At 38.2% G+C, this 22,273-nt stretch overlaps 1 protein-coding gene across 1 annotated transcript; it reads right to left on the bottom strand.

The window, feature by feature from the left end:
- Positions 1–991: 991 nt before the first annotated feature.
- On the bottom strand, positions 992–3,413 carry LOC122698511 (alpha-(1,6)-fucosyltransferase-like). Its single transcript, XM_043909635.1, has one exon. The coding sequence runs from the start codon at positions 3,248–3,250 to the stop codon at positions 1,523–1,525; it is 1,728 nt and encodes a 575-aa protein (XP_043765570.1). The 5' UTR covers positions 3,251–3,413; the 3' UTR covers positions 992–1,522.
- Positions 3,414–22,273: the final 18,860 nt, after the last annotated feature.

Below are 22,273 nucleotides of genomic sequence, written 5' to 3'. Positions count from 1 at the left end.
CTTATCTTGTTCTTTGCTTTCTCTCCTATAAAAGTCTTACAGGGGATGACAGAGGATGAGATGGTTGGATGACATCACCAATTCAACGGACATGAGTTGGAGCAAACTGTAAGAGATAATGAAGGACAGGGAAGCCTGGCATGCTGCAGTCTATGGGGTCCCAAAGAGTTGGACACAACTTAGCAACTGAACACCAATGAACAAAATAGTGTGTTCTGGGAAGTATATTAATTTTCTGTTACTGTTGTAATACATTTCCAAAAACTTGAAGGCTTAAAACAACACAAATCTATTATATTACCATTCTGCAATTTAGGTGTCTGACATGGGTCTTTCTGGTCCAAAAAAAACTGTCTGCTTTCCACTGGAAGTTCTGGGGGAGAATTTTTTTCCTCCCTTTTGGTTTCTGGAGGCAGCTCACATTCCTTTGCATGTGGCCAGCCCCCAGCTCATTTACCTTTAAAGTCAGAAGCATTAAACTTTCTGACAATTTTTCCATAGCAATATTTTCCTGTGACCACATCCAGGAACAGTTCTCCAATATGTAAGGATAATTCTTATTGTGTGTATGGGACAGTCCCTCACATAGTAGGTGACTATCCCTCACTTCCACAGGTTAAATACCATTGGATGGCCAAGTCATAATCCCTCCACTTTGTGCACACTCCTTATTAGAGGCAATATTGACCAAAAGATGTGTTTAAAGTTCTTGGTACACATCTTCCAACATGTTCATCTTCTCTGTAAATCCTAATAATGTATGTTTCAAACATACATAATGACACAATATATGTTTTGAATAATGTGGAAATGACATAATACATAATGACCTCATCCCTTCATTCAATAGTATGATAGATTTAGATTCCTTAGCATACCTGGAGTATAGGAAGTCACATGTTGAAAGACAGCACCTCTTTTTTTTTTTTTTTTTTTTGGAGTGTGAATATTTTATTTTCTGTTGTATCCTTCACTTATTAATGATGAGGTGGATGAACCGGTGCAATTACTTTAAAAAAAAAAATTCCAGACAAAAACATCCATTCTCATTCTGAATCTGTTGACTGGAGTGAATTCAGTGGTTACAATACCACCACTGGCTAAGAATCAAGCTCCCCACAAGAGGGAACTATTCAAGTCATCTCATTTGGTCACACAGGTCTCTCAGGTATAGGCACCATGTTTGAAGTCTCACACAAAATGTCTGTGTCACTTAAATTACACAATGTGGCAGTGTTTGTTTCATGGGGACATAGTCTTGAAAGAAGGGGTAACGTAGAAAACAATCTGTTTGCATGTTATACATGAGTACATTATTGGACTGTGCATGGGTTTAAGGGCACTGTAGCCCTTGTTAAAGAGCAATTCCACCAATGAAGCATCTGTCAGATCCCAGCTGCTCCTGATGCCGAAGATGTTGACTCATTTTAACCACGGGCTGTTAGGTTGGGGCCTTCTTCATCTACTGTTTGGCTCAAATGGTTTGAACTGAGTTTGGTGGTCTTTCTGGTCCATCTAAGCTTTATTTCTCAGCCTCAGGGTATGTGGGGTACTTGACCGTGTCTATCTTCTCTCGAACTTTGTAGGAGGGATACAGGCCCGTCCTTCCCAGTTTTCTGTTGACACCTTTAGAATAGCCATCCCAATGATTTCCAGCCACACCAATGATATCTCCAGGTTCCATGGGGATTTCATCTGCAGTTCGAGGTTCGTGAGGATAAATGGCAATCTGGTTGTGGGCATTTTGGCCTCCAAAATAGTAGATGTCATCCAAAGAATGGAAGTTTGCAGAGGCATCGGGATGCAGTGTCTGCATGATCTCATAAGCAACTCGACAGACCTGGGATGAAAAAGTACACACCAGGAAGTCTGCCTGGGAGAGAAAGTGTATATCCAGGATCACACCTCGAAGTGAATTTTCTGTGTATCGATTGTGCAGTCCAGCTGACCAAGAGATAGAGTTATCACTAATAAATTCATAATTGGGGTACTTTGTTTTTGCCTCCTTCAATAAAGAAGGGTCATCTGTGGCCAAATATACTCTTTTTTTATCCACTTGCATTCTGCGAGCAAGAAGCTGAAAATGTTCTTCAACGTGCACCATGTATTCCTCAATGGGGTGGAAGGCTGCTTCAGTTCCTACTTTGTCTGTGCGTCTGACATGGACTCCAATAACTGGATGTTTGAAGCCTAGCTTCTTGGTGGCCTCTTCTATTTCCTTTTCTAGCCAAGGCTGTGGGCGGATCAAGTATTTGACAAACTGGGACACCCACCACACTGCAGGATCACCATGGACTCGTACAAGTCGGTCTGCAAGGTCTTCTGGTACAGCCAGGGGTAAATATGGAGGACGAGGATGAAGACTGTCCACAATGGGGAGCTCGACTACCTGTACATTTTTGTCCTTTACTTCACCTGACCAGTGTCCAGTGGAGACACCAGATCTGTCTGTACAGGTCTCACTTACAGGTCTAAACACAGTTTCCCATCCTCCAGTAGCATAGCGCCAATTGTGAGATTCCAAGATGAGTGTTCGCTGGGTGCCATATGCAATCATGAAGCAGTAGACCACATGATGGAGTTGGCAGCCATAGCCACAGCCTTTGTTGATGTTACACACCAGCTTCTTGGCTTTGCTGCAGTCCTTGGGATTCTGAAGATACGTTATTCTCCGCTGCACCAGCTCTGTCAGATCTTTGGCCTCTTTTTCCCGCCAATCACCTGCTCCATCTGTTTGACTGAGGTAGTATAAATCCGTCATTATAGACCTTTCATGATGTCCCAAATCTGACAGAAATTCATCGGCATGTCTTTGGAGTTCATTTCCTTCTAAATTCTTTAATTTCTTCAACTCACTTTGTAAAAAAAACCAAAGTTCTTTAGCTCCATTTTCAATCCTCCTCCTTAGGATTTCATGATCCTTCCCCAAACCATTTCTAGTTTGTTTCTTATAATTTTCAATCTGTTCTTTGGCCTTCACAAGCTGCTCTTCTAAAGCACGAATCCTTCCTGAAGCTGGTCCCTGATCAATGGGGCCTTCTGGTATTCGGAGAGATTCAGCCATTCGCCTCAAGTCTTCATTTTGCTGTTTTAAGCGTTCAAGCTTTGCCAAAATCTTGGACAGTTCTCGGCTAGAGTGATCAGGGTGGTCATTATCTCGTACCAAGTGACCACCTATATAAAACAGCAAGGTCCCCCAGGCAAAAAGAATGAGCATGATCCAACGCCAGGAACCAGTCCATGGCCGCATTTTCAGAGTTTCAACTCACTCTCCTGGGGTCCTGGAGCTCAAAGAATTAAAAACATCATCACTCTGTTTCTAACCAGTGCAAAGGTTGTAGCCTTCTGTTGTTTCAGCACATGATGCTTCAGACAAATTAGTCTCTCCTGTAGTCCTATGGTGACTCTTTTCAAGAGATGAAAATGGCCATTATATCTACTTGTATTTTTTCTAGACCTTTGAACACTTCATGTCTCTGAAGAAAAGGCAAATGTTCCACATTTTTCCAATGGCTTAATCATCTAACACTTGAGCATTACCTACTATCCTCTAAGCTACCTTCTTAAGAGGCATGAAATCTAATACAATAGATACCATTTTGAGAATGAACTCTTATCCATTGGGATGACATGGTGTGCTATAATTGAAGTGAACAAATATAAAAATGAATTGAGAAAAATAATGCATGTTCTATATCTTCTGAACATCAGTTGTCACTCACTCTCCCTTGTCATGGACAATACACTTTCACTGCTTTTTTTAGTCTTAAGTAAGAATTGTTAGCAGGATGGCGGAAGACATCATTAAGATGATCCATTTCCCCTGCAGTCACCATGTGGGGTTTATCATCCAAGTGTGGGTTGAGAACAATGGGGGTGGAGAAATAAGTTACTCTTTTCACCTAACCTACAAAGAACCTGGGACTTCCTATAGCTCAAATGGTAACGAATCTGCCTGCGATGCAGGAGACCAGGGTTCACTCCCTGCGTTGGGAAGATCCTCTGGAGAGGAGAATGGCAATCCACTCTAGTATTCTTGCCTGGAGAATCCTATGGACAGAGAAACCTGGCAGGCTGCTGTCCATGGGGTCACAAAGAGTCTGACACGACTGAGCGACAAACACGCATGCACACACATACATACACACACACACACACACAAAGAACCTAATGACATATTCCTCTCCTTTACTACTTTAATCTGTCTTGTATGTCTCTAATATATAGTGGTTTGAATGATATGTGGAAAAATAGCTAATGATATGAAAATACAGGAAAAGTGACAATGATATCTCCTCCTATTTCTGTTTTCACTATGCCTGCTTGGGCCAGTGATTTATTATAAGTAAGGTGAAGGGAAAACATTGCTCAGTGAGCTTAACTGAGGCAAGTTCTTCAAATTACTTTAATCTCTTTTCCACGTGAAGAAAATATACATTTTAGACATGTGATGAAAGAAACTAATTTTTATCGTCTTCCTTTCCCAATGGCTCAGTGGGTAAAGAATCCATATGCAATGCAGGAGACACAGGAGACTCAGGTTCAATTCCTAGTTGGGAAGATCCCCTGAAGAAAAAATTGCAACCCACTCCAGTCTTCTTGCCTGAAAAGTCCCATGGACAGAAGAGCCTGACAGGCTATAGTCCATGGGGTCACAAAGAGTCAGACATGACTGAAGTGACTAAGCTTGTGCAAACCACTTCTAAAGATTAAAAACATAAGAAAACGTTTTACCTGTATCTTTTTTAAGCATTATATATATTTTAGAAATATATATTAGTATGGGCTTCCCAGGTGACTCAGTGGTAAAAGACATTTCTGCCAACACAGGAGATGTGAGTTTAATCCCTGGGTCATGAAGATCCCCTGGAGGAGGAAATGGCAACCTACTCCAGTATTCCTGCCTGGAAAATCCCATGGACAGAGGAGCCTGGTGAGCTACCATCCATGGGATTGCAAAGAGTCAGACACAGCTTAGCAACTGAGCACACACACTTGGTTAGTATCCATGTGATTATTTACAAATTGGAAACGAATAAGGAGAAAGATTCAGAAGTGGTGACAAATTGAATAACAAAAGTATCACTCATTATTTTTAAAAATGTGTATTTATTTGGCTGCAACAAGTTTTAGTTGCAGCACTCAGGATCTTCAGTCTTCATTGCATGGAGGGTTCTAGAGTTGAGTCATATGGGATATTTTAGTTGTGGCATATGGGATCCAGTGTCCTGACCAGAAATTGAACCCCCAGGCCCTGAGTTTGGAGAATGGAGTCGTAGCCACTGGCCCACCAGGGAAGTGGTTTCCGGGTCATAGCAGAGTTGACATTTGGGTCAGATGAACTTTTGTTGTGGGGCTGTCATGTCTATTGGAGCACTCTTGGTAGCACTCCTGTCCTCTACCCGCTGTGTATCAGTAGCAACTCCTCCACCAGTTGTGACCGTTACAAACATAAGCAGACATTACAAGATGTTCTCTGAAGGGTAAAGTCACCCAGAGTTGAGAACCACTTGTTTGGAGTTTGTCAGTTTTTTTAACATTCCTCTATTCTTTACTCTGTACTATTTCTCTCATTCTAACTTCACATGGACTCTAAACATAGGTGATGTGTTTTAGAAATGAGAAGATGGAATGTTAGTGAAGTAAATTGCTGAAGGCAGCACAACTACTGTTTGGTACCATTAAGATTGCAAGCCGTGTCTTTTATCTTCCATATTATAGTACCTTTCCCCCCCTTGACCAGTGGTTTTGAAACGTTGTACACCAGAATCAAATGGAGGGCATTATATAACATTTCATGCTGGGTGCTATCCCGGGACTCTTTGATTCACAAGGTCTAGATTAGAACTCAACAATCTGCATTTCTAACTATTTATAGCTCTCGATTGATACTGATGCCTCTTTTCACAGAACTGCACTTTGAGACTTACTAGACTAGATTCCACTGAGGTGTAGTTTACTTCACCTTTTATAGTGTCCAGTATTTCTCCCAAAAGCACAGTCTCTTTCCTGGCCACAAGTAGTTTGCAGAATTCAAATTTCTTCTGTGTGTTGAAAATTGCAATAACAGGTTATGAACTTGTGACAACAGGCAACCAGAATGACTCTCAAAGGTTTTACTTAGAGGTTTAAACTTAAGTTTATATTCCATTAGATTGATTTTCACAAGCTACCCTTTTACAAAAATAAGAAATTAAATTGGATCACTACTAATGATGAGGATGATTCATGATATAACTTTGGAAAAGTTACTTCAACTCTGTTTGAGTTTTAACTGCTTTATCTATAACATAAGTGAATAAGTCAAAGTTGGTCAGTCATGTCTGACTCTTTGCAACCCCGTGGACTACATAGTCCATGGAATTCTCCAGCCAGAATGCTAGAATACTGGACTGGGTAGTAATTCCCTTCTCCAGGGGATCTTCCTAAGTCAGGAATCAAACTGGGTTGTTCTGCATCACAGGCAGATTCTTTACCAGCTGAGCCCCCAGGGGAAGCCCCTTATCTATAACATAAAGGCTTTTAAACATAGATGATTACCTCAAACAGTTTATGCTCCATTATTATGTTCCATTATTACTGTAACTTTTAAAAATTGAAAATGTGCAATGTTGTGCCAATTTGATGTGTAAAGTGACTGTTATACATATATACTGTAACATTTTTAGTGCATTTAAACTAAGATGAAAAGATTGATGCCATTTCTTATCATTCTTTTCATGGATATATGAATGACCATGTATTTATGCAACATTCTCTGTCAATAAACTTCAGGTGTTGCCAAAGGGATTCCAAAACATTGTGCTTTTCTTTATTGTCCAGCTGAGAAACCTAATTTCTCATTTCCTTATATGAATATAATCTGCCTGATATTATTACTTCCCAGTTTCTCCTAAAGTATTAAATGTTTTCTAAACCTGTTCTGAAATTCTTACCGTATTTCAAAACTTCTCCTGTTTCATATTGTGTCAGTCAAAAAATGTCTAAAACTAATTATACAGTAATTTGATAAAGATCAGGAGATTTTTCTTTTTTTCTTCTGTTGACATAAAATGAACGTGTAGTTTAGCTAAAGCAAGCAGCTTCATCCTTTGGCAACATAAAAACATTACTGCCTCTTTGATTATTTCAGCTGGAGAACATTTTTTGTCACCTGTATATAACATTGGAAACAATTTGATTGGTCATGTAAATCCCTACCAGCTTTTGTGAGTCATTTAGCTGCAGCAAGAAGAGATCAAATCATTTAAATGGAGAATGAAGTAATGGCAACAAAAGGGAGAGATTTTCATGGTTTTGTTCTTGCTTTTGCTGTGGTTCTTAGTCTGTGCTTTTTCTTTTCTTTATTTCAGCAAAGACTGTATCGAAGCAAGGGGTCTCTGAGCAGTGAGGTGATACAAACTGCATTAAGATCTTTGCTATATTTTCCTTAAGATAAATGCAAATTGTTAGCTACTTATCTAAATTATCCTTTATCTCACTAATGCAGAAACTTCCAGTTAGCCAGGATGCCTCTCCATTTCAGAAAAGCATTACCTAGGAAAATGGGAGCTTGTACAAGTGAGAAAATAGAAAAATGATGATAAAATCCTCTGTTATGTTCTTTATTGTCATTGAAACTGCATTCAGGAAAAATCTTATCACATGGACATTGAGATAAACACAGTGCAAGAGCAGTGGAGGACGTTGGATATGGGGAGGTGTTGGAGACTGGCTACCTTCGATTAGAGTCCTTGCTTTCCCGTCTGTAGGTTGAACGACACAGAACAAGTTATTTGACTTCTTAATCTTCTAATTTTCTCACCTATACAGTGTGGATAAGAGTAGCACCTATCTCACAATGATTGTGCTGTACCCGAGGAGGTTTTATGGTACCTTGTACGGCCCACAATATAATCTCAGCCAATATATTAACACATTATTTTTGTTCTAGTAGCAACCTTTACTGAATTTGTTCTAGTCTGTTTCCTTGCTGTAGAGGATTCATAATTCATCAGTGATAAAAATAAATTAAGTTGGATTTAAAGATCTATCACTCTTTCAGATAAATTATTTTTTGTACTCAGATTTAATTTTAATTCAGCAAATCTTTCTCAAATGAATACTATGTGCCTACCACAAAACTGTAATGATTCAAAAATAGAAAGAAAGCTGAGGCTATGATGGCAAAATTTTCGATGTGCTTGGGTTTAAAGAAATATTTTTATCTGTAAAATGGTAATCATAAAACTTTACTCATCTTACAGTTATATTGTGGACAGTAATGTAAGGTTATTGCTCTATTAACTCATTCCAGATCAAATTTCCAGTGACACAATCTCATAATTTAAAGTACAGTACCAAAACCAAAGACTTAAATGTAAAAGAACGTTATTAAAAAGGTGGAGAAATCATCTTAGAAAACCCACTCAAAAGATAGCTTTTACCTACATGACAAATAATATTTAGATACTACACCAAGCTTAGTTGAAGTTGAACATCACCTTTAAATAAGGTGACTACTCAACAGACTAGTGGCTTTTAACATGTGTGCCATGAAATATCTTGATAACAGGTGTTATGATGACTGAGAAGGGAAAGGAAGAATAAGGCAGAAAGATCACGCAAGTTGGTCTGCAATATTACTCAGAAACAGGGGCCTTGATCTTAATAAGCAGTGCCAATTTCTATCAGAGTCTCATACACAGGTGTGTTCATTGGTTGCTGTTATATAGAGTGAAGAGATGAAGTATAAAAGATGTGTAAGATTAGAATTGAGGAGGGGATAAATTTCCTCTCTAGAATTATTTAAATTAAAAATTACTCAACATCATGTGGGCCAAGCAAAATGCTTGTAATGGCCAGGTTGGATTCTTCGGCTAAACAGTAGAGAGAGCAAAAAGCAGAGGGATAGGAAGCACCAGGACTCTGTCTCCCCACCTACACAACAATTGCACTGGTGGAATCTGTCTCTTTTGGAACTCTGCAGTCTATGGAAGACTTGCAACTTCCAGGGGAAAACTTGAATGGTAAATTGTGATTAATGTCAGTCAATTACACTTTTTAGTGCAGAAGCAGTCCCCCTGCTCCAGCCACTTGGGGGCAGCTGTGGTTCTGCTTCCACGGTAGCCTGCACACAGCTCGCAGGATGTATTGTGGATCAGAAGGATCCTGTCATCCAGCATCAAGGACCGGTGCTCTGATGGCTGATGGCTGCTTTTGATCCCTTAGGTTCCAAGAGGCAGGTAACCATTACTGCTTCACCTCTCCCCTTTTTTGTAAGTTCCTTCCCCTCTGGCTGAAGGAATTGCCAGGGGATTTAAAGAACCAGCACCCTTCATCTCTTCATTTTTCTCTTGTATCTGTTTTGGGAGCCAGACATTAAGGAGTAGCACATTTAAAAGCAACTGAATATACGGAGAAAATTAGAAAGTGAGAGTCCATGCCCAAGGTAAAGCACACATATAAAACACCTCAATGACCCAGAGACAGACACAGAATCAAAGAGAAAAGTAAAACAATAAGCCATATTGATAACAACAGCAAAAATAGCAAACTGGGGAAGGGAGAAAATCTGATTTCCAGAGTTAGCACATCGTTAGATTCAAATGCTCAGTTTCCACCAACTAATCACATGGTATACAAAGAAAATGAACAACAAGAAAAAAATGCCCATTTGAAGAGACAAAATAAACCAATAGAAATGATTTCTGGAAAAAGACCTGAGACAGGTTTGCTAGACAAAGATTTTTAAATAATCGTCTTAAAGATGATAAAAGAACTAAAGAAAAAAGTGGAGGAAGGAAATGGGGAAAATATGAACACAAGGGAAATATAGAAAATCTTAAAAAGAAACCAGTGATAAATTCTGGAACTGAAAAGTACAATAACTGAAATGAGAAATACCCTGGAGAGAATTAAAGATTTGAGCAGGCAGAAGAATCAGCAAACTTGAAGACAGGACAGTGAAAATTACCAAGCCTGAGGAGCATAAAGGAAAAAAAGATAAAATAAAAGTAACAAGAGCCTAAGAGATCTTTGTGACACCATCAAATAGATATGTGCATTTTGGGAGTCACAGAAGGAGAATAGAAAGAGAGAGGTGAGGATAATATTTAAAAATAAAACCTTTACAAATTTGATGAAAGAGTTGATTATAAATATCTAAGAAGGTCAGCAAACCACAACTAAAATGAACTCAGAGAGACTCACACTGAGACACATTATAATCAAACATTTGAATGTCAAAAACAGAAGATTTTTGAACGCAGCAATAGAGAAGTGATTCATCACATACAAAGATTTCTGAATAAGACTCATCAGATTGCTCAACAGAAACTTTGGGAGCTAGTAGGCAGTGTTCTAATGTATTGAAAGTGTTAAAAAAAAAATAGCCCAGTTAACAAAGAATCTTATATCTGGCAAAGCTGACCTTCAAAAATGAGGGAGAAACTAAGACATTCCCAGATTTAAAATAAAAAGCTATGTGATTTCCTCCTCTGTAGACTTGTTTTACAAGAAATGCTCACGGGAGTTCCACAGGATCAGATAAAAGATACCAGGGAGTAACTTGTTCTTTGTGACCCCATGGACTATACAGTCCATGGAATTCTCCAGGCCAGAATACTGGAGTGGGTATTCTGGAAAGGTAGGTAGCCTTTCCTTTCTCCAGGGGATATTCCCAACCCAAGGATCGAACCCAGGTCTCCCACATTGCAGGTAGAATCTTTACCAGCTGAGTCACAAGGGAAGCCCAGGAACACTGGAGTAGGTAGCTCATCCCTTCTCCAGCAGATCTTCCCAGCCCAGGAATGGAACCGGGGTCTCCTGCATTGAAGGCAGATTCTTTACCAACTGAGCTATCAGGGAAGCCTTAAATAAAGATCATAATGGAGTAAACACATGAACTATTATAAAATATAATATTATTGCAACAACAGTTTATGACTCCAATTTTTATTTTCCACATAATTTAAGAGACTAACATATTACAAAAAAACAATTATTAGTCTAAAATCTACTATTATTGCAACTTTTGTTTGTAACTCTTCATGCTGCTTTCTACATAATTAAAGAGAACTATTTGTTCATGTTATTTGAGTACAGAATGTATGAAGAGGTATTTTTTTTTTTATTAACAACCAAAAGGAGTGGGAATGAATCTATTAAGTAGCAGGGTTCTTGTAGGTTACTGAAGTTAAGTAGGTCTAAATTCAAATTTGAGTGTTATGATGTTAAGTATAATCCTCATGGTAAACTTAAAGAAAAGGAAAACATAAAGAAAAGATATGCACAAAGTGAAATGAGAAAAAAAGTTAAATATTTCCCTACAAAGAATCAACTAAACATAAAAGACGGTAGTAAGGAATTAAGGTACAGAAAAGCTATAAGGCATATAGGTTTGTTATTCCTCATTTCTTGCACTACTGTCTCATTTTGTATTAACCCCTCCTTTTCAGCAATTATTAGTAATTGGGATTCCCTGGCGGCTCAGACAGTGAAGAATCTGCCTGCAATACAGGAGACCTGTGTTCCATCCCTGGGTTGGGAAGATCCCCTAGAGAAAGGAATGGCAACCCACTCCAGTATTCTTGGCTGGAAAATTCCAAGGAGAGAGGAACCTGGAAGGCTACAGTCCATGGGGTCACAAAAAGTTGGACATGACTAAGAAGCTAACACTTTCACTTTCATCAGTAATTATGGTAAATGTAAATAGATTAAACCCTCCAATCAAAAGACAAAGATTAAAAGAATGGAGAAAAACACATGATCCAATTATATGCTGTCTACAAGAGACTTGCACAAAGAACTTGTATAGATATTTCTCCAAAGAATATACACAAATGGCCAAGAGGCATATGAAAAAATGCTTAGCATTACTAATTTTTGAGACACGTAAGTCAAAATTACAATGAGATACTATCTCACAGTTATCAGGATGGCTACTATCTTTAAAAAAAAAAAGGAAATAACAAGTGTTGACGAGAATATGTAGAGACTGAAATTGGAGTCCTTGTGCATTGTTGGAGATACAAAATGGTATAGCCACTGTGTAAAACACGGTAATTCTTCTACAAATTAAAGAGAATTACCATGTGAAAGTGAAAGTCATGTCAACTCTTTGAGCCAGAATACTGGAGTGGGTAGCCTTTCCCTTCTCCAAGGGGATCTTCTCAACCCAGGGATCGAACCCAGGTCTCCCGCATTGCAGGTGGATTCTTTAGCAGCTGAGCCACAAGGGAAGCCCAAGAATACTGGAGTGGGTAACCTATCCCTTCTCCAGGGGATCTTCCCGACCAAAGAATTGAACCGGGGTCTCCTGAATTGCAGGCAGATTCTTTACCAACTGAGCTATCAGGAATGATCCAGCAATTCTGTTTCTGAATATATGTCAAAAAAAAAAAAAAAAAAGATATTGTTACATCTACGTTCTTTACAACACTACTTACAATAGCTAAGGGGGCTTCCTTGGTGGCTCAGTCAGTAAAGAAGCTGCCTGCAATGCAGGATACCTGGGTTGGATCCCTGAGTCAGGAAGATCCCCTGGAGAGGGAAATGGCAACCCACTTCTGTATTCTTGCCTAAGAAATCCTATGGACAGAGGCTATAGGTCATGGGGTCGCAAGGAGTTGGACACAGCTTGTAACTAAACCACCACAGCAGCTAAAACATGGAAGGAACCCAAGTGCCAACTGATAGATGAACAGATAAACAAAATATAATGTGCATGCAACAGAACATCAGTCCTCTTAAAAAAAAAAAGATTCTTCAATATGCTACAACATGAATAGACCTTGAGGACACTATGCTAAGTGAAATAAGCCAGCCCCACAAAATGAGAAATGTTGTATTATTTTAATTATATTAGGTACTTAGTTAAATGATAGAGACAGAAAGTGGAATGATGGCTGCCAAGCTGGAGGGAGGGAGGAACAGGGAGTTATATTTAATGGATATAAAGTGTTAGTTTTACAAGATAAAAAGGGTTACGGAGATGGACGATGGTGACAGTCGCACCATAAGATAAATTTACTTCCTGCTATTAAACTGTGGGCTTTAAAATGATTAGGATAGTAAATTTTGCTATGAGTATTTTACCACAATTAAAAAACAAATTGGGGCTTCCTTGGTGGCTCAGACAGTGAAGAATCTGTCTGCAATGCAGGAGACCTGGGTTCAGTCCCTGGGCTGGGAAGATCCCCTGGAGAATGGAATGGCTACCCATTCCAATATTTTGCCTGGAGAATTCCATGGACAGAGGAGCCTGGCAATTGGGAAAATTATGGACAGTAAGATTAAAGCCCCAGATATATTCCTAGAACAAGAAAGAGTGTAAAAATTTAGACCCACAGGTTATATGGGACACACAGGTTACAAGAAATCATAATTCATCTTCCTGAGGGTTTACAGGAAAATCTTTTGATATTTGGTCCAGTAATTTAATTTCATTTGTTCCGTTTCCACCAAAGCAGTTTGTCTATTGTCGGTCTATGTATTAGATTGTATGTTTGCTTCAATTAAGTACTTTGTTGCTAAAATAATTTAAAAACCACTGTTTTAAGGCAAACCCATTTCAAGATAGAAATGGGCATTATTATTCCTTTTTTAAAATAACAGATTCACATTCTTTTTTTTTTTTCTCTTGTCTTTGACAGAGTCAATTGGTAATCTTAAAAGGCAACTTCAAAATTACCTTGCTATGAAAACTTTTTCTCAGCGTCTTCTGAGTCTTAGCTTCAGGCTAGGTTGTGATCAAAGTCCATCCTCCAAATTCACTTTGGGAGCATTATTCAAGGTCGTCATTTCTGTGATTGTCATTTTAATAGCTTGATTCTGGAGTCATTTTCCTAAGTATTTCAAATCTTCACAACTGTCTCATACTAAAAATTCTTATCTTTTAGAGAGCTGAATTGTAGAAGGAGAAGACAAACTAGTTATGTTTCCCTAAAATTATAGGTCCATTTCAGTCAAAGGAAAAAAGTCAATTATGTCTGACTCTTTGCCACCCCATGGACTGTAGCTCGCCAGTTTTCTCTGTCCAAGGAGTTCCCCAGGCAAGAATACTGGAGTGAATTGCTATTCCCTTCTCCAGGGGATCTTCCCAACCCAGGTACTGAATCTGGGTCTCCTGCATCGCAGGCAGATTCTTTGCCATCTGAGTCAACAGGCAAGCCCAGTCAAAGGAAACCTGTTGTTTATTTGATGGATAGAGGGGCTTGGTGACAGGGTGCAAGACATGGAACTGCTCCTGTTGCTTCTTCATCCTGGTGGGCTGGTGCTGGTGCCTTACTCTAACAATATATTTAATGATTTGCCCCCAACAATGTTTTTGGGTGCAAGGATATTCCTTGAGGTCAGGGACCTTGTCCGTTTCCTTTTTATTTTACCTTCCTTTCAACAACACTACCCAAGACTAGTAAACTCCACAAAGAAGACATTTAGACATATTTATAAGGAAGAGTGCAGAAATGAAACTTCGCCATGAAAGGACCTAATGAGGTTACATTCATCTGTGATTAAAACTAATATTATAATGATTTTGCAAATGTGTGTGTATGATATTAGAATAATGCCTAGTTCTTTCTCGCTCTCTCTCTCTTTCTCTCTTTCTCTCTCTCTCTCACACATACACACACACAATATGTGAGGGTAAAATTTTGTATGGGTCTATCTGTCTTACCACTGTGGTCTCTGTACCCAAGAACATACATTAGATGAATTATCATTGTTTAGTCGCTCAGTCATATCTGACTCTTTTGCGACCCCATGGACTGTAGCCCACCAGGCTCCTTTGTTCATGGGATTTCCCAGGCAAGAATCCTGGAGTGGGTTGCCATTTCCTTCTCCAGGGGATCTTCCCAACCCAGGGATCGAATCCATATCTCCAGCATCTCCTGCATTGGCAGGTGGATTCTTTACCCCTGAGCCGCCTGAGAAGCCCATGATAAATAAATAAACTAATCTACACTAAATTAAATCTTTTTATGACATACAGCATTGGAAGGGATGAATTATGTCTACTACAAAGCAACTTTTGTCTAACTTTGCCATGTTGCTTACTGATTTGTAGTTATTGGACTGTAAATTAATTCACTTTGGCACTCAATTTCTGTGTGTATTTATGACTTAAGACATCAGGCAACTTCAGAGTGGGGGTAGAGAAGGGCACTTATAATTCGGGACTCATAAAGAAATGTTTTTATGAGGACAGTAATACCTTGGATGGGTTTTGTACAAATTTATTGCATTCTCCTCGTGGAAGAGCTTAATGTAAAAGTTGTAAAAGATGCCCAAATGCAGTGCCATCACTCATTTGAGAAAAGGAGTCTGAATGGATAAATAAACAGCCAATGATTTGTTTTATGCCTACAGTAGCTTAACCACAACCCTTTATAATATTTCAGCACAAAGATATTTATGAACAGGCATTAATATCTCAGCACATACCTTGATGGCAATGCTGAAATGTCGTAATATATTTTCAAGCTATTTTTATTTGGAAATAGCAAATTATCAGGTAATGTCCATAACCAAATACACTTCATCTTGAAATAAAAATGAATTTAGGACCATAGTACCAATTTTAATTGATTGAGAGGACCTATATATTTAAAAATGACTGTAATTGGTGGTGAATATAGTCACAAATTGTTTTCCTCCAAGAAACACAGAAAAAATCATTGCTTTCTGAGATGACAAAATAGTCCAAATTTTAACATAATTGAAATTCAACTATCATAATATTTAGGGGTCATGGCTATGTATATGAAGATTAACTGATTTGAGTTAATTTTTCAGGCAATTTAAGTTTTAGAAGCATTCAATTTTTTGAAATGTTTCTTTATATAGTTCCTTGAGTAGAGCCATGGCATGACAAATGATTAATACCTACTCGTTTAAAAAAAGTCATACTTATTATTTTTGCCTATGTGTCACCAAACAACTGGTTATCAGTTTTCTTTGTTTCAAAAGTCCTTTTAGCATGGTTTAGAAGTGAACATAATAGTACAGAAAGAGTATTATATTTTATATAATATGATATAAGGATTTCTTTTTCCTGTATGATATAAATTTCTTTAATACTATCTTAAACAAATCCCTGTATTTCAAACAAAACAAAACAGCTATATGCGGACAAACTAATTTAATCCTATTTTCTTTCTTAAGCTCTCACATCTGATGTTCCCTCAAAGCCAAAAAAAAAAAATAATAATAATGTGAAGGAAATTGTGCTGTGTGAAAGTTTAGGGGTATGTTATGACTATATTCTTGAACACTGAATAAACTTAGACAACTCTGCTCATTACCAAGGAGACAAATGAATGGAAATTCAAATACTATTATTGAATATTGAATAGTCAAAGAATATATTGATCCTTTTGTCCCTAAAATTTCACCTCTTTATTTTCTTTACCCTTATATAGGTGGGCAGCAAAAGAAGTCTTTTGAGTTGAATTAGTGATTAACTCTGTGAAATATTAGTAACAATTATTCTAGGAAAGTCACAGAATTAATGTAAGCAACAGTTAACATGTTTATGATATGTGCCAAAATATCAGAGGATTTTTCTAATGTCTTATTTGGCAAGGAAGTGTCTCTTTAATTACTATCCAAAGAATTACTTTTCTATCATGATTTTATGAGTCAGTTAGCACAATTGCCATTTAAAAGATAATAAAGGAAGAGATATGTGATCTAGGTTCCCCCCATCAAGGGTATGCAACTTATAAACCTGGGGCTTGAGTTTAGGTTTACTGACCCCTTCAGACACATAGTATTCTAAATTATGGTTCACCAAGTGATGTAGCAATGTTTTGTACTTAGCAACATATTTATTTTTAATATTTCCAAGAAATACATAATTATACTACTGCTGTAGTAAATGATAAGAAATCAAAGCAGTTTAGATCTGACTCTGGAATCCATCACAAAGTTCTGAAAGCTACATTATTTTACTGTTATGTTGGCCTTTGCAATGAGTATTTTTTTTTTTCTCTCATTTTGGATTTGATAGCAAATACACAGGCAACAAAAGCAAAAATAAGTGGACCACAACAAACTAAAAGATTTCTGCAAAGTAAAGAAAACAATTAGCAAAGCGAAAAGGCGACCATATGGGAGAAATATGTGCAAACCATATATTCTATAAGGGGTTAATATCCAGCTTCATGTCTTTAGTTAGTTATTTTTGTGATGTTGGCAATGTTCTAAAGTTTCCAGTGAAATGAAACAACTCAGCAATCGAACCCAGTGAACTGTTGGACAAAATTAAGCTGGCAAATATATAAGCAGATGCATTTTGGCATAGAACTTTGCAATAACAAAGTTGCTCTGATCGTTCGAGCACTGGTTTATTAATAACATTCTCCAAGCAATTATACCACTCTCTTCCTGTACACTTATCCTAAAGTAGAGTTAATAATTTTATCTGTGGAATTAACATCGTACAGTTTGATTTACAAGTTCTATTCCCTGTCTCCACTGATATAAATGATAGCTGATAAATATGAACCATCAACAAATGCATGCTGTTATTGTATCTCAGCAAGTGTGTATAATTTAAATCCCTTGGCTTCTAAATTTAGCATAAATATCAAAAGATAATTGAAATTTAGCAGGCAATCCCTTGAATGGAATTGGCATAGATTACAGATAATATCTACAGTTCATCAGTGGTGTCTGTCTTTCTTAATCTCAGAATGTTTGCATTACAATTCAAACTTCATAACTTATATGACTACAGTACCAGTAAATCTGATTTTTTATATATATAAAGCCTCCTATATTTTCTAGACTTACCTAACTTCAGATAGACTGAAATGTTAACCAACTTCAAATACAACTTTATATAATATTCTTCCACAATTCCAGTTTTAACATCAACTAATGGAAGTGCAACTTGAAATCATCCATTTTTTAAAGGATTTGAATTTGGTTCTTAAGCTTCTATTTTAAATTTGTTTTAACCATTTTAACAATAGCTTTTTTAACATTACTAAAAAAAGATTGTCAGGAGATTAACTTGCCTAGTCACAAAATATTTATTCTGAGAAATTCAGTGGCTCTGTATCTAATTAAAATATCTTTTGATTAATAACCAATTACTAATGTTAAATAAATAATTATGCCCAGGTAGTAGAAAGCATATTGTATAGAAAAAGTAAGAGAACTAAGTTTATACCTTGCTTTGACTTCCCTGTTGGCTTAGAGGGTAAAGTGTCTGCCTGCAATTCAGGAGACCTGGGTTCAGTCCCTAGGTTGGGAAGAGCCCCTCGAGAAGGAAATGGTAACCCACTGCAGTACTCTTGCCTGGAGAATCCCATGGATGAAGGAGACTGGTGGGCTACAGTCCACGGGGTCTCAAAGAGTCGGACACGACTGAGCGACTTCACTTTCACTTGCTACTGTTGCTTTTCTTATGTCTTGAGCCTAAGTTTTTGCATTCATTAAAAAAAAAAAAAAAGATTAAAAGAAGTAACTTCTGAGGATTATGATATTACTATTATTAAATTAAGTAATCCTGACTTATTTTTAGTTATTAGCCTAGTTTTCTATCTCTCAAGTGAATACATTGCTAAGATTTGTGCTAAGCGCATTTAACTGAGCTTGTCTTGTTTTCAGTTCATATTTCCTGGGTGTTTCCATAAAAACTGTTCAAAATGCTCCTTTCTTTTCCTTTATCTTGTTTAATGTCAACACTCTCCACCTGCTTTTCCAAACTAGAATCTTGAAATTATCCTGAATATTTCTTTACTCTTTACCACTGGATTCTAATTCATCACTACATGTTATCAGCTCTTTTTCTTAAATATCACTCACATCCATCCATTTCCATCCATGTACATCCGCATCCACTCATGTCTCTCCATTTCTACTACCTTAATGTGGGTAGTTAATATCTCTTGGAAGGATATGCAATGCTTTTAATCACTTTTTCTTCTTGTTTTACTCACCCTTACCCCATTTTTCACATCGCATGGCAGAGACAGTGTTATGCATCCTCCTATTATTGTTTCTGGGCAGACAGGTAGGTAGACTGGGGCCGAAACAATCAGTCTGGTCAATGGAATGTGGCCAGAAGTGAACTGGGCTTAGTCTTTATTTTTTTTTGTGTGTGTGTGTGTTTTCTGGAATTTATTCCTCTTTAATGCTGAATATAAAATCTGAGATTTCACCAATGCCTTTAGAGACAAATGCATACAAACTGAAATCTAAAAACAATAATTTTGCAGATCAAAGTGGGTCTTGACACTTTAGAAAAGATATTAAATGAAAAGCATCTGTAGAAAAAGCAAAACCCTATATAGCGGAATCAAATTAAAAAAACAAACAAAACAAAACAGCAAGAGGCTTTGGTACCCTTTAACAACAGAGAACAAATAAGTTTAGTTCATTATTAAATTCATGTAATATAAAAACATCTAGGTGGGAGTGTTGGATAAATCTATAAAACAGAAACAAATCTAAAATATATTAGAGCCTGAGAGAAAAAAAAAAATCTTCCTTTTCTCCTCTTTGATTTTAATAGAACCAGAATCTGGAAAAACAAGTACTTCCCCAAATAAATTTTCTTCTGGTCTGCATATACCAAGCAGGATGGCACTCTGTATTTTTTCTAATTTTAAAAAGGCATAATCTGATTTTTAGCAGCACTTTCCTTTGCTCTAACAAGCCTGCTATAGGAAAGAAAAATTCTGTCTTGAAATGCTCCTGATATAATATCTATGTCTACAATTCCCATCCACTTCTTTCCTAGGTGATTATCCAGATCTAAAGGCAGCTAGTTAAAGAAGGGGTAAAGAAAATCATTACGTGTTTGGAATTCAGCTGGTAAAACACCACAAGTAAGGGCGTGATATTATCTGAACACAGTGCGGCTCAGGTAAGCCCAGACAGCAATACCATCTGGACTCCGCAGAGCCTGGATACCACGGGAAATACCACACAACGTGCTTCTAAGCTCACTCGTAACAAGCACAATACCAGCTCAAGCTGGTCTCTCCTATTTCTTTGCTGATCCAAAAAAATAAAAGTACAGGTGAGGGTAGATGGTGTGCAACTGTCTAATAATTTAGCTCTCCTATTCATCTAGTTTGCTTAGGAGAATCTACTACAATCAGAGTAATTCAAAGGTTTTGAGACAAACAAGTCTGAGTAGCTTTCTTGGTCTGGCAAGTATTGTATTGATCCTATGACCCCAGAATTTAACTCCCAAAGACTCACTCTTAGCAAGTTGCTTCTTGGTACTCACTGGCAAGAGCAGACAAAATGTAAGTTAGATCACAGTAACATTAATGTTTTAAACTGCTGTATCTTAAAAAGAAATACTAAGTCTTATCAGACTTTAACACAATACCCAGTTCAAAAACAATTTCCTGGATAGTCCCTGGGATTTATCAAGTGGAATGTGACCTGGATTGTATTTAATGCCAACTAAGCAGTCATACTCATGATTTCACAGAAGCTTTCCTTGGAGAGAAAACTGTGGATTATGTGTCTGTTCCAGTCAAGTAGGAATCAGTGGAATGCTTTCCTTCTGGTTGTAGTCCTGGACTGCAAGCCTCAGGCTGGGGATGTCAGCTTTAGCATTCAACAAGTTCTTTTCCATGGCAAGCAAAGTTACTGATAACGCATGTGGCTTCTGTCACAGTGATGCATTAGGTAAGCAGGTGTGCGCCAAGTACCAGAGGGGACTCTGACTCTGAAATGCATCTCCATCTCTTCCACTTGTCTTCGCTAAGGTTCTGCCTTTGATGCCAACTGTGATTTCAGGCCTAAGAATGAAAAGACTGTGTTGCTCTCCTTGGATTCAAAAAAACTGTCATAATCCGCCACGAAGCCCGAGGAGGAGGCGAGGAACACGCGGATGACCATCCTCTCGCCGGGTCGGGACGGACCTTCTGCGCCCCCCGCGGGCTCCGGGGCTGGCGGGGACGCGGAGGCAGAACTCGGCTGGGAGCCGCCGCCTTCGCCGCTGCCCCGCACAGCGTTCGCGTCTGGGGAGACGGCAGGGACCCGGAGCCCGCCCGGCCGACCGGTCTGCAGATAAAAGCCTGGGCTTAGTCTTTAAAACACATTCTGTCTTATTCTACAGTCTTCTCTTCCTTCTAGTGATCTCAGAAGCTTGTTTCCGACGGCAAAGCTAGGATGGGCAAAGCACAGAGGCAGCAGAACAGCGCTGTCTGGCTGAATGTATTTTCTATAATAAAAATTTACTCCGAATTTTACAAGACTGATGGCTTCCCATTATCAGAAGGATAAGAACTAAATGTCTTATTTTGAAACTTAAGTGCTTTTAAAAATTTGGCCCTAGTTTACTCTTGTAGTCTGTTGTTTTCTGCTTTGACTTCTGTAATCCATGAACATCTTTCCCAAAGACACTACCCTCTGCCTTTGCACAGGTTATTCTTTCTGTCTAAAATGACCTTGCCTCTTCGGTCCTATTCATCACTCAAGATTTAGTGCTAAGGCCACTAGGTACTCTGGGCAAAGTCATAAACTTCTTTCTTGGGGGCTTACCCATTTGTCTTTTCTCACCTCTGCCCAGCATTGGACATGGCTCAGTGTTCTCTGCTGAAATATTTCTTTTCCCCTTTAGACTGTTCGGTGTCTGAGGTCAGGGACTGGATTCCCTCTTCTCTGACTCCAAAGTGCCTGACCCATTGGCTGGCATGTAGTTGGCATGTAATAAATATTTGAATGGTTATTGAATGGGTTGAACGAATGTTGAATGGGTAAGAGATTATGTCAACATAAAAGGCCTGGAGAGGAATGTTCGAAACTGGTAAACAGACAGCAGATGACCTTCTGCTGATGCCTTTTTCCTGGGTTTCTCAAAATTCTGTATTTCTTGCCACAGTCACTGGCCAGCTTTATGCATTTTAGTTAACTGCTGGCTCCCCTGAGATATTTAGAAATAAAGAGTTACTTGGTAAATACCATCGGTATGGAACATCTGGTTCTCTGAAGTTTAAGTCCCATGTTCAATTCCTGGGTAATTGTTTAGTCTAGATGTCCATCCCCTGGCAATGGAAAAGGAGACTTAATCTTAAGAATGCCTCCTGCTATTTTGCATTTGCATACTCTCCCAGACAATGGCCTTTCTTTTGACTTTCAATAACATCCCTCAAAACCCAGTGAATAGTCAGGGACTGATTGTCACTGGTTTACCTGTTTTCTTGGTTGTCTCATTTGCATACTTGGGTGCCTGTCAAGAGAGCTGAGACTGTTTATCAGAAGAGAAGCAGGCATGTGAACACTCTTGAGCCACTCAGAAGTATTTCCTGTCCAAAAA

This window comes from Cervus elaphus, chromosome 1 (genome assembly GCF_910594005.1).
Source record: "Cervus elaphus chromosome 1, mCerEla1.1, whole genome shotgun sequence".
NCBI classification, from domain to species: domain Eukaryota; kingdom Metazoa; phylum Chordata; class Mammalia; order Artiodactyla; family Cervidae; genus Cervus; species Cervus elaphus.
The sequence above is the reverse complement of the archived record's forward strand: the minus strand, read 5'-3'. Positions and strand labels throughout refer to the sequence as shown.